This window comes from Schistocerca nitens, chromosome 5, assembly GCF_023898315.1.
Source record: "Schistocerca nitens isolate TAMUIC-IGC-003100 chromosome 5, iqSchNite1.1, whole genome shotgun sequence".
Lineage (NCBI taxonomy): Eukaryota > Metazoa > Arthropoda > Insecta > Orthoptera > Acrididae > Schistocerca > Schistocerca nitens.
Window position 1 is genome coordinate 630209705 of NC_064618.1, and position 12544 is coordinate 630222248.

General features: G+C 39.9%; 1 protein-coding gene and 1 non-coding gene across 2 annotated transcripts in view; both read right to left on the reverse strand.

The window, feature by feature from the left end:
• LOC126260627 (mucin-2) overlaps positions 1-12544 on the reverse strand; it is a 165573-nt gene that overhangs the window by 17697 nt on the left and 135332 nt on the right. Inside the window, exons 8-9 of the mRNA XM_049957966.1 lie at positions 11022-11242; positions 1972-2099 (exon numbers count right to left, since the gene is read on the reverse strand). Of these exons, the coding sequence (XP_049813923.1) occupies positions 1972-2099; positions 11022-11242 (349 nt within the window). The remainder of the gene's footprint in view (positions 1-1971; positions 2100-11021; positions 11243-12544) is intronic.
• Positions 5790-5864, reverse strand: Trnal-caa (transfer RNA leucine (anticodon CAA)). Its single transcript has one exon. It is a non-coding gene; the product is annotated as a tRNA-Leu (tRNA).

The window sequence follows — 12544 nt, forward strand, 5'->3', positions numbered from 1 at the left end:
GACCCACCATACTTGCTCCGGACACTGCGAGAGGGCTGTACAAGCAATGATCACACGCACGGCACAGCGGACACACCAGGAACCGCGGTGTTGGCCGTCGAATGGCGCTAGCTGCGCAGCATTTGTGCACCGCCGCCGTCAGTGTCAGCCAGTTTGCCGTGGCATACGGAGCTCCATCGCAGTCTTTAACACTGGTAGCATGCCGCGACAGCGTGGACGTGAACCGTATGTGCAGTTGACGGACTTTGAGCGAGGGCGTATAGTGGGCATGCGGGAGGCCGGGTGGACGTACCGCCGAATTGCTCAACACGTGGGGCGTGAGGTCTCCACAGTACATCGATGTTGTCGCCAGTGGTCGGCGGAAGGTACACGTGCCCGTCGACCTGGGACCGGACCGCAGCGATGCACGGATGCACGCCAAGACCGTAGGATCCTACGCAGTGCTGTAGGGGACCGCACCGCCACTTCCCAGCAAATTAGGGACACTGTTGCTCCTGGGGTATCGGCGAGGACCATTCGCAACCGTCTCCATGAAGCTGGGCTACGGTCCCGCACACCGTTAGGCCGTCTTCCGCTCACGCCCCAACATCGTGCAGCACGCCTCCAGTGGTGTCGCGACAGGCGTGAATGGAGGGACGAATGGAGACGTGTCGTCTTCAGCGATGAGAGTCACGTCTGCCTTGGTGCCAATGATGGTCGTATGCGTGTTTGGCGCCGTGCAGGTGAGCGCCACAATCAGGACTGCATACGACCGAGGCACACAGGGCCAACACCCGGCATCATGGTGTGGGGAGCGATCTCCTACACTGGCCGTACACCACTGGTGATCGTCGAGGGGACACTGAATAGTGCACGGTACATCCAAACCGTCATCGAACCCATCGTTCTACCATTCCTAGACCGGCAAGGGAACTTGCTGTTCCAACAGGACAATGCACGTCCGCATGTATCCCGTGCCACCCAACGTGCTCTAGAAGGTGTAAGTCAACTATCCTGGCCAGCAAGATCTCCGGATCTGTCCCCCATTGAGCATGTTTGGGACTGGATGAAGCGTCGTCTCACGCGGTCTGCACGTCCAGCACGAACGCTGGTCCAACTGAGGCACCAGGTGGAAATTGCATGGCAAGCCGTTCCACAGGACTACATCCAGCATCTCTACGATCGTCTCCATGGGAGAATAGCAGCCTGCATTGCTGCGAAAGGTGGATATACACTGTACTAGTGCCGACATTGTGCATGCTCTGTTGCCTGTGTCTATGTGCCTGTGGTTCTGTCAGTGTGATCATGTGATGTATCTGACCCCAGGAATGTGTCAATAAAGTTTCCCCTTCCTGGGACAATGAATTCACGGTGTTCTTATTTCAATTTCCAGGAGTGTAATTTTACAGGCATATTCATACAAGCTGTCATATTATTATGTGTGATTATGGTGATCTTTCTACATTATTCACAGCTGGCTAATTTCTATTTTATTTCATTCTCAACTTAGTTTTGCTTCACTACAGAGGTAGCGCTACTGAATGCATGTTGTCTGTTACCTTTGTTGTTAATGGAAAGTTGTGCTCTGTACCACAGTATGATTCTCAGGCAGCCAGTAAATGGTGAGTAAGACATGTTATTCAGTTATGTTTGTTTTGATAGCTGTACAACCAACCAGCAGATGTCTGTTACACTGTTACTAATGTTCTTTTTCAGTAACTTTTGTATTTCTGAATCATATCATTTTAAATGGTGAAATTTTTGCCCACTGCTGTCCACAACAGTGAGGAAAGAATATCATCAACAGCAGTACTTCTCTGTCATGTACATGAATTTAAGTTGTGAAAAAAACTGTTTTCTGTTTCATTCTTAAAAAGATTTACTTTTTTTTGTTGTTGTTCAGACACATGACAGGTTTAATTTTTTTTTTTTTTTTTTTTTTTTTTTTTTTTACATTTGACAAGATATTAAATGGAAATAACTTCTACTTACAACAGTAACTCCAAATATGATGACAAACAGGAGAGAGGCAAGTCCGATGACAATACCCGCAATTGCCCACTGTGGAAGTACCATTTCTTCATCCAGTGTTATGGCAGGTGTGACCACTTTTGGAATAACTGTGAAAAGATTTGTGTTAACATACAGTCAGTTAAGGCTATGATGGTGTAAAAAAATAAAAAAAAGACAGAGAGAGAGAGAGAGAGAGAGAGAGAGAGAGAGGAAGAAGAAGAAAAAGAAGAAGAGAGACATTGAAAATATGTGAGAAGGATGCACATGTTAAAGGAAATACTGTATGTAATCTGAACAAAAAGGCTAGTAGTAAGGGTCTGTCTTTTACTCCAGAGGTGTCCAGTGCCAAAACTGCCGATGGAAAACAGTAAATGATGTGGACTATCCCTTTGCGCTCAATTAGCCTACTATTGTTGCATGGGAAGAGTCTAGTTTTGCTGGTGTGCTGGTTGGTAAGTGGTGAGTGTAACTAAGAATGGTACAAAATGAGGGAAACATACATATACCCAGATTTGTTGGCAGAGTACTCCAGAGTTTTTCGAATCCTCAACAGACGTGAGGGAAGAGGGGAAAAATCCTCAGTACAGTGAAACTGGTGGAGAAGATATTACTTTCAAAGGCTAACAGAGCTGCTACCCACAGTAGGAAAGATATAGGGGCACCCATTGGTCTCACCTAGCTGTGTATCAGCACTCCATACTAAGGACCCCCAACTTTTTCAAAAGACTACAGAAATGATCAGCTGGGTGGATAAATATCAGAACAAGAAAGTAGGAAAAGGAAATATGATTACTCACAGTAGGTAACCCATTATATGCAAGGACTAAATAAATTTAAAAAATGGAAAACTTTTTATAGGCTTTGGAAGAGATTTTGCAGTTATTTAACAGACAAAATAGAAAGAGTAAGGTTCACACAACAAATTAGAAGATATTTCATGATTTAGTCTGGAGCTGAGATATAAATCACTAAAGAAAGGAAAGATGATTAGAGTTTACTATTCTGTTGACAGCACAGTCATTAGAGAGGCAGTATAAGCTCAGATTGTGAAAGAATGGGGAAGTAAATCGGCCTTGTCCTTTTCAAAGGTGTCATCCCAGCATTTGCCTGGAGCAATTTTGGGAAAGCATGGGAAACCTAAATCTGGGTGGCTGGACAAGGACAATTTGGACTATGTTTTCCTGAATGTGAATCCACTGTTTTCAGAAGTTGGTATACGTCTGAAAGATTTTGGCAGAGGGGGAGGGGGGGGGGGGGGGGGGAAGGAAATACTTTATTCATGGGTACCTGACAGGACAGCAGTACTACATGTAGAAACATGAATAACTTTTCTGCTAATAGTGGGAGTCTATCCAGCAACATCTGGAAATAGAGATGAAACAGAAAAATTCTGTAATAACTTACAAGGAAGAATAGATGAAGTACAACAAAAATAGCCAATTAAGAGATTTCTACACTTGTAATAAATTAGGAGTATCCAATTTTGTTCTTAATCATATAACAATACACATATTTACTTGTCCATGGTGTGGATTAAAACATTTAAATGACTGTACAAGAAACTCTAGCTTTATATCCCAGATATAGTGCAATATAGAGATACTAAATAGGGTACTGGCCACTGTCTTAGCAAAATTAAACTAGTAGAAGAAGGAGATTAACAGAAACAATATCAAGATAGAATACAAGCTTATGTTATGTTTGGAAGTTAGCCCTCAAGCATTTGCATTCTAGTGCGAAGACTGTGGAACTTTTCTGGCAGTGAGCAGCTTCAACAAAGGGTACTCAGCAATTCTGAAGACAATGATGCACGTCATCCTGGGACTCTATTCGACTCAGTTTGCCAAGCATTCGGGTGACCAACAGATTCAAGCAGCCGAAAACCGCTTGTCACCGACAGTACGAGCGGCTATGGAGCAGAGGAGGATGGCTAGATCAAGCAGAACACTCTCTATGAGAAAGAGGAAGGACTATTTTATGGGACTTTTGTTTTATCGCGTGGTATGGTAACTTCAAATCTACTGAACTGATTGGATAATTCTTTGTTTCTGACGAAGCTAACTAAATTGTCTAGGAGCTGTACCACTTTTATTCCTACCCATCCACTATAAATATTTTTACTTGGTCGACGAAGTCGAAAAATCAACAAAAAAAAAAAAACCTTATATTTTTGGAATGACAGCCATTTTGTTTCCTATGGTCCAAATAACTTAAGCAAGGTACAACTCCTAAAGAATCTTATATACTTCACTAATGTCAACTCAATTTTGATTTTGGATGAGACGGCTGACCTGTGACATACCGCGCTTGGAGGTCTACATTGAAATTTTGTTTTGTTCCGATGGCACTTCTGCCTTTACTCTTTGACACTTCTGGTTGAAAAAAATTACAGTTTGTAGAGGAAATATTAATAAACATTTTGACCAAATTTGACATTGATATCTATAACACATCCCCAGAAAAATTCTCAAAGAACATCCTTTTTTCGGGCCAAAGATAGTAAACCTCCCCTTAATCATACAACGTAGGCTTTCACAGCAAATATATGCATCCGTGGTGATTAATGGGCATTAGGTCATCATCAAAGACATATTTATCTACACAATGTTTCAACCCCCAGTGCTGGAGACATCATCAGAATCTATAATGACTCAGAAGCCAGTCAAAATCTCAAACAAGCTCAGCAAGTTGAAATTGAATCTAAATAATGTTATGCTCAGGTTTGATGTTTCATCACTATTTACTATGATTCCTCTTAATGAGAAGATATCACAGTTGGAAAGGATTTTCATAAAGGATGTGGCAGATCTCTTTGAACATTGCCTCACATCAACTCACTTTCAGCGTGGCAACAAATTCTTGGAGCAAACTGAAGCCTTGGCTATAAGGAACCCACTCAGTGCAATTGCAGCAAATTTCTGTATGGTTATATTTGAAGAAGCACCGCTTCAGATGGCAAAGAAGAAAATTTCATCTTAGTTTTGGTACATTGATGACACTTCCATTATATAGACTCTCAGAATTTCTAGATTTTCTGAATGATATTAATCCATACATATTATAAAAATGTATGGATGTATTTATGTGTGTATGTATGCAATTATGTTCCACATCTCCTCCAAAACCACTGGACTGATTTAAACCAAACTTGGTACACATATCACTTACTAAAACCATTGCTGTTGGGATAAGAACCACCTACCTATCAACAGGTGTGGGTGATCAGGAAAAAGCAGCGTACCCCACAATACGCGAATACCCATACTTTAGTCATTCAGTACTTAGAGACTTGCAACAAACTTTACACATAATTTCCAACCTTTACAAAACTTTTTCTTGCTGACAACCCCCACAAACTGTAGAAAGGAGAAAATTTTATTGCTTGGTACTACATTTTTGTTGTTCTTGCAGTAAAACTGTCACATGAAGCATTACATTTTAATTTATTAATTCTTTACTACCAACTTCATTCATGTTACATTTTTCAGTGTTCACACATACCACTGAAATTACTGGAAATATGGTGTCATTTTATGACACATAGTTCAGGAGATATGATGTCACAAACTTTGAGATGTGTGAAAAACTGTTGCATCATAGATGTCATTTAAATCTATCATTTTGTTGATACTAACTCTATTCGCAACACTTTTTGCAGACAGTAGCCACATTTGCTGCTGAATGTACCAGCAAAAATATATCATTGTATGACACCTAGTTCAGGAGATATGATGTCAAATACTGAGATCCATAAAAAAACTATCACATCATGAAACTTCCTGGCAGATTAAAACTGTGTGCCCGACCGAGACTCGAACTCGGGACCTTTGCCTTTTGCGGGCAAGTGCTCTACCAACTGAGCTACCGAAGCACGACTCACGCCCGGTACTCACAGCTTTACTTCTGCCAGTACCTCGTCTCCTACCTTCCAAACTTTACAGAAGCTCTCCTGCGAACCTTGCAGAACTAACACTCCTGAAAGAAAGGATATTGCGGAGACATGGCTTAGCCACAGCCTGGGGGATGTTTCCAGAATGAGATTTTCACTCTGCAGCGGAGTGTGCGCTGATATGAAACTTCCTGGCAGATTAAAACTGTGTGCCCGACCGAGACTCGAACTCGGGACCTTTGCCTTTCGCGGGCAAGTGCTCTACCAACTGAGCTACCGAAGCACGACTCACGCCTGGTACTCACAGCTTTACTTTTGCCAGTACCTCGTCTCCTACCTTCCAAACTTTACAGAAGCTCTCCTGCGAACCTTGCAGAACTAGCACTCCTGAAAGAAAGGATATTGCGGAGACATGGCTTAGCCACAGCCTGGGGGATGTTTCCAGAATGAGACATCATGCATGACATTTTAATTTATTACTTCTTTATTACTAACTCTATTCACAACACATTTTGCAGATAGTATCTACATATGCCGCTGAACATATATATACAAATATATATTGTTGTACGACACACGGTTCAGGAGACATGACATCATAGACATTGAGGTTCATGAAAAACTGCCACATCATGCATGAAATTTAATTTATTATGTCTTTATCACTAATTATATTCAAACTGCACTTTGCATACAATATTCAAATATAGTACTGAATGTACATGCAAAATTGTATATTATACTGCACATAGTTCAGAAGATATGATGTCATAAAAATTGAGCTACATGAAAACAAAACTGCAGGGCGAAAATCACTAGAGATACAGTTGAAATTTGTGTACAAGTATGTGTAAAATATTTTACACATATTAGAAATATATCTGACATGCATACACAGGTGAAGCCACATGTAAGAAGTTCCTCCTAACCCCTGGAACAATTCCAACCAAATTTGGAGGGGAAAGAAGGAGATGGACAGAGACAGGGGAGGAAGAGATACACAGAGAGAGATGGAGAAGGGGATGGACAGAAAGAGGGAGGAGGAGAAGGTGGACAAAGGTAGAGGGGAGGAAGAGATGGGATTAGAGGGGGAGGAGAGGATGGACAGAAGGGGAAGGAGCAGATGGTCAGGGGGGGATGGACAGAGGGGGGAGGAGCAGATTGATGGAGAGGGGTGGGGGGGAGAAGATTAACACAGAGAGAGGGGCTGGACATGGTGGACAGAGGGGGTGGATGACATGGACAGAGGGGGGGGGGGTGAAGGAGGAGATGGACAGAGAGAGGGGGAAGGAGGAGATGATCTAATAGAAGGTTGGAATATATACATACCCCACCAGTGCCAGGTACCCAGCTAGTTCTAATATAAAGTTCACTGCGGAAGAAAAGGAAGAATGTCAAATTTCAGTTTTTGTTGTTCAAGTCCACAGACACAGGCAGATACCTTCACAGAAATTTTAAACACCATATCAAGCAGAAAAGAGGAGTGATCAAACCATTTGTGGACTGGACTGAAAAAAAACTATGTACTGCAGTAATAGGAGAACGAGCTTGATCATTTGAGAACTGTCTTCAGATGAAACAGCTACTTTGGCAGTAAGATGAATAGCGCACTACACCCCCAGAGATCTGGAGCTTCTAGTGGGAAAGAATTGACTAAAGGTAAGGTCAACTACAATTCATAAAAAGAGTCACACATTGTATCTACATCTACACCTATCTCTATACTCTGCAAATCACCATGAGGTGTGTGCAAGAGGGCACATCCCATTGTATCAATTATTAGGGTTTTTTCCTGTTCCATTCATATATGGAGCACGGGAAGAATGATTGCTTGAATCCTCTGTGCATGCAGTAATTATTATAATCTTATGCACACGATCCTTTGATCCCTATGTCAGCAACATATAGGGGGTTGTAGCATATCCCTAGAGTAATCATTTAAAGAAGTAATTCAAAAGCCAAGATCACTTAAACACTGTTTACTGGGTAACTGGTTTCAATGCACTAAAGGTGCCATCATCAGATCTGATGGTTTATAAATGTTAATCTACATTCAGATCCAATGATGGCACCTTTAGTGTGTTGAAACCGGTTATCCAATAAACAGTGTTTAAGCAATCTTGGCTTTTGAATTACTTATACAACAGAATGATCACCCCACTACGCACTATGTGTTCACTGCATAATCATTTAAAGCTGGTTCTTGAAACTTTGTTAATAGACATTCTCAGGATAGTTTACATCTGTCTTCAAGAGTCTGCCAATTCAGTTCCCTTAGCATCTTAGTGGTAAGGTTTACCCTCCGCCACAGACTATATGGTTGCTTGTGGAATGTCTATGCAGCTGTAGATGTAGATGCAGATGTATCTCTGTGACACTCTCCCATGGATTAAAGACACCTGTGATCATTCATGCTGCCCTTCTCTGTATACATTCAATATCCCCTGTTAGTTTTATCTGGAATGTGTCTCACACATTTGAGCAATGTTCTAGGATGGGTTGCATGGGTGATTTGTAAGCAATCTCTTTAGTGGACTGATTGCATTTCCTCAGTATTCTACCAATAAATTGAAGGCTGCCACCTGCTTTACCCACAACGGAACCTATGTGATCATTCCATTTCATATCCCTACAACGTACTACATCCAGCAGTGATTCATTGATATTATGGTCATAGGATACTACAGTTTTTCATTTTATGATGTGCAAAACTTTTCACTTCTGAACATTTAGAATAAATTGCTAATCTCTGCATCAGACTGAAATCTTATGAAGATGTGACTGAATATTTATGCATCATCTCTCAGATAGTACTTCATTATAGATAACTGCATCATCTGCAAAGAGCCTGATTTTACTTTTAATATTGTCTGTAAGGTCATTAATATACAACATTAACAGCAAGGTTCCAACACACTTCCCTGGTGCACACTTGAAGTTACTTCTACATCTGACAATGACTCTCCATCCAAGATAACATGCAGTGTCGTCCCTACCAAAAGTCCTCAATCCAGTCACAAATTTCACTTGATACCTCATTTGATCATACTTTTGACAATAAGCATAGGTGTTGTTCTGCATCAAACACTTTTCAGAAATCAAGAATCACTGCATCTGCCTGATTGCCTTGATCCAAAGCTTTCAGTATGTTATGCAAGAAAAGTGTTAGTTGGGTTTCACATGATTGATGTCTTCAAAATCCATGCTGGTTGGCACTGAGGGGGTCATTTCATTCAAGATACCTTACCAGCAGGGTACTCAGAAGATGCAGTATTGACACATTGTTTTAGTGAACAAGAAAGGTGCACAAGTCTTTAAACACTGAAAACAACGTATGCCCACTGCTTATTACTGCAGGAGTATATAAAATCCCTTGCACAAGCAAAGCAAAGATCCAATTCTGGCCCAGAAGTGCCAGTTGGGAACAACCAACCATCTTATCACTGTTTGCTGTTTGGCTGTGGTATGGAGAGGCTTGGTGTTAGCACACTGCTCCCTTGGCCATTGTTGACTTTCTAAACCATGGAGCCGCTCACTCAAGTAGCCCCTCAACCTGCATTGCGAGGCTAAGTGCATCCCATGCCAGTTGTCCCACCAAGGAAAATGCCTGGCAGTATTGAGAATCAAATCAGAGTCCACCACATAGCAGCCAAACGTACTGACCATTGAGCTATGGAAGTGGGCAGATGTACAGAGAAACCTTAGAAACTGAAAATTACATAAACAATTTCAACAGAAAAGAAGAAGGCTTGAAATTAGACAAGTTGTGGGCCTTAGTACTAAATGAAATAAACACTGTCAACTCTACCACTCTTCAAGCTCCATAACACATGTCAGCATAATTTGGTCTTAGGCAGCATTCTGATGATTTCATGAACTGACCAGTGCATGAATATATATGGCTTGCAAAGCTTGTTTGTAACTGCTTACTGAGTCATTATAGCTCTGATGGTGTCTCCAACACTGGAAGATGAAGCATTAGTAAGAAATATGCCTTAGATCATTTATCACCCAAAAAACCAAAGTCACTGATGTGGATTTAGTAAAGGGGATGTTCATATTTAGGGTTAAACAGTTAATTAAAAAAAAAAAAAAGGGGGGGGGGATTTAACACACATAACCCAACCCAGATTTTGCTTTTGAAAATGCCTATGACCACGTCAAATGATACATGCTGTGGGAAATAATAGAAAATTATCAAGTTGCAAATAATTTAACAAATACAATAAAATTGTATACCTTTCTGCACACATAAAAATCAAATTACCTCATGGAACATATGCAGAACACACAGAAATTAATCAAGAATTTCAACAAGATTGTGGTCTCTCACAGCTATTATTTATTATCTATATGAATCAAATAATCCAAAATTTAAAAGAAATAAATCCACCCTGATGCAGAAATTGACAAAGCATTTCTGTCAACATTATTATTTCTGGGCAACTATATATTAGTGGCTGAAAGTAAACCAGTTTACAAAGAGATGCATGAAACGTTTCAAAATATTTTCGAAAGGTATAGTATGATCAGTTCAGAAATAAAAACAAAGGCAATGACTGCAACTTCAAGAAAAGTGTAGTATGAACAGTTTGGAAATAAAAACAAAGGCAATGACAGTAGCTTCAAGAATAAAAATTTGTATCAATTACTAGATAGTAAAACAGACAACAGATATTGTTAATTCAGGTAGCCATGTTTCACAATTTACATATCAACCAGACATAGAGAAGGATCTTACCAAGTAAAATAAATTTTTAAAAAATGTTAAAACAAAATTTTGCTAAACAAATAAGAAATTAAATAAAAATTAGATTCCATAAGTTTTATGAACACTGGCTTTTTATATGAAAACAAGTGTTGGAATCAATGTCAAAATGATAAAGCCAGAATAGACAGATGACATTCTTACACGATATGATTTAGGGGCAAGGAAAGAAGTGAAAATACACTGAAACAGTGGCATGTTGAAGGAGCGGCACATGATTTGCAGATGTATAAATCTAAATGGTACTAGCATGTTAAGTGGATGCCAGAAGATATGTAAAATTCTCAAATTTCAACAATACATTAGGTGAGGTTCAGGAAGAGGATGACAGTGACTATCCCCACTATGAATAATAGAAAACCTTATACTCACCAATGAAATCAGTGTATTTTGGGTCCACAATGAATGTTCCCAATTTGAGCTTGTTTGGTTCTGCTTCAGGTTCAACTTCCGGGTCATCTATGTTGTTATCCTTTGGCACAGTTGTAACTTGAATCAGACTATCATGGAATAGGTTTTTAATTTCTTGAGTGTTTATTTGTTTCCCAGTTGTGTTTAGTTCAACTATGTAATCCACTAGAACACTGCCCTCACTGAAAAGTAGTTATGATTATGAAGAACAGAAGTCAACAGAAATATGAAAAAAACCTATATGAGTACTTCAAAAGTTTAATTGCTCTTTAACTAAAAAGTCTTAACTGCACTTCAAAATTGAAAAAAAACTAGCTGTTTACTGGCTTAGAAAGTAATTATGAATTTTCAATGAAATATCATTTCTATTGTTGCTGATATAGATAATTAATGTGGGCACTTATTTCATTCAGCTCAGAGGAAAAACAAGTTTTAATATATCATAGTATAATCACATAAAATACTTATCACTCAGTGTCCAACCCTGCATTTACCCATTACTTCAAGATCTTAACTGCCTCTTATATGTGTGAATCCTTCCCTTAAAAGGCACTGTCTGCAGAAGTGTATTTAACCCTCCGTTACACACGCTGCGGACTGTGAGTCTGCAGTTTTATCTTTCCATCAACAATCACTTATAAATACAAGATTTCCATTAGCGGCTTTTTCTCCCTTCCCCTCCTTCCGTAATGAATTATTGGAAACAATTGAAGTTAGTCATTATTGCCAGAAGCAGCAGTCTCATGAGGTGCGGAGTCTCAGTCCGTGTGTGTGCATTCGTGTGGCGTGGTTCTATCATCAGTTCTTTTACAATGTATTGCAGGTAAGGAGGTTTCTTCCTTTATAATATTACAAAACATAGACAGTTACATTTAGAAACTTTTTTATTTATTTATTATCCAAACTGTCATACAATTATGAGCCTTTTCATTGATCAACAGCGATTATTGAAATAAGTTATACACTTTTTTTTTTCAGAAGAACGGTGGATGATGATTAGGTTTTGCAGTGGTTGGACGAAGAGCTTGGTAATGAAGAATGTAGTGATCTGGAGTCAATATTCGAAAGTGATCACTATTCAGATAGTGAACAGTCGCTGGACGAAAGTGATTCTATTGAAAAATTTGACTTGTATTTTGGGAAAGATGGTATGCAATGGAGACATCGACCTCTAATCCAAAACAGAAGAGGAAGAAGACCGCAACATAATATTGTCAAGCATTTACCGGGAGTCATAGGCGAAGCAAAAAATGCCAAGCGTCCAATTGGTTGTTTATAACTTTTCTTCACAGATGACATGTTAGAAGAAATTGTTCACTGCACTAATATTTACATTTCTACCATCCGTTCTAAATATTCCAGAGAAAGAGATGCTGCAGACTCTAATATTACAGAAATCATAGCTTGTTTAGGACTCCTTTTCTTGGTGGGTGTGCTACGAACATCACACGCAAATTTACTAGATCTCTGGGCTGCAGATGGTA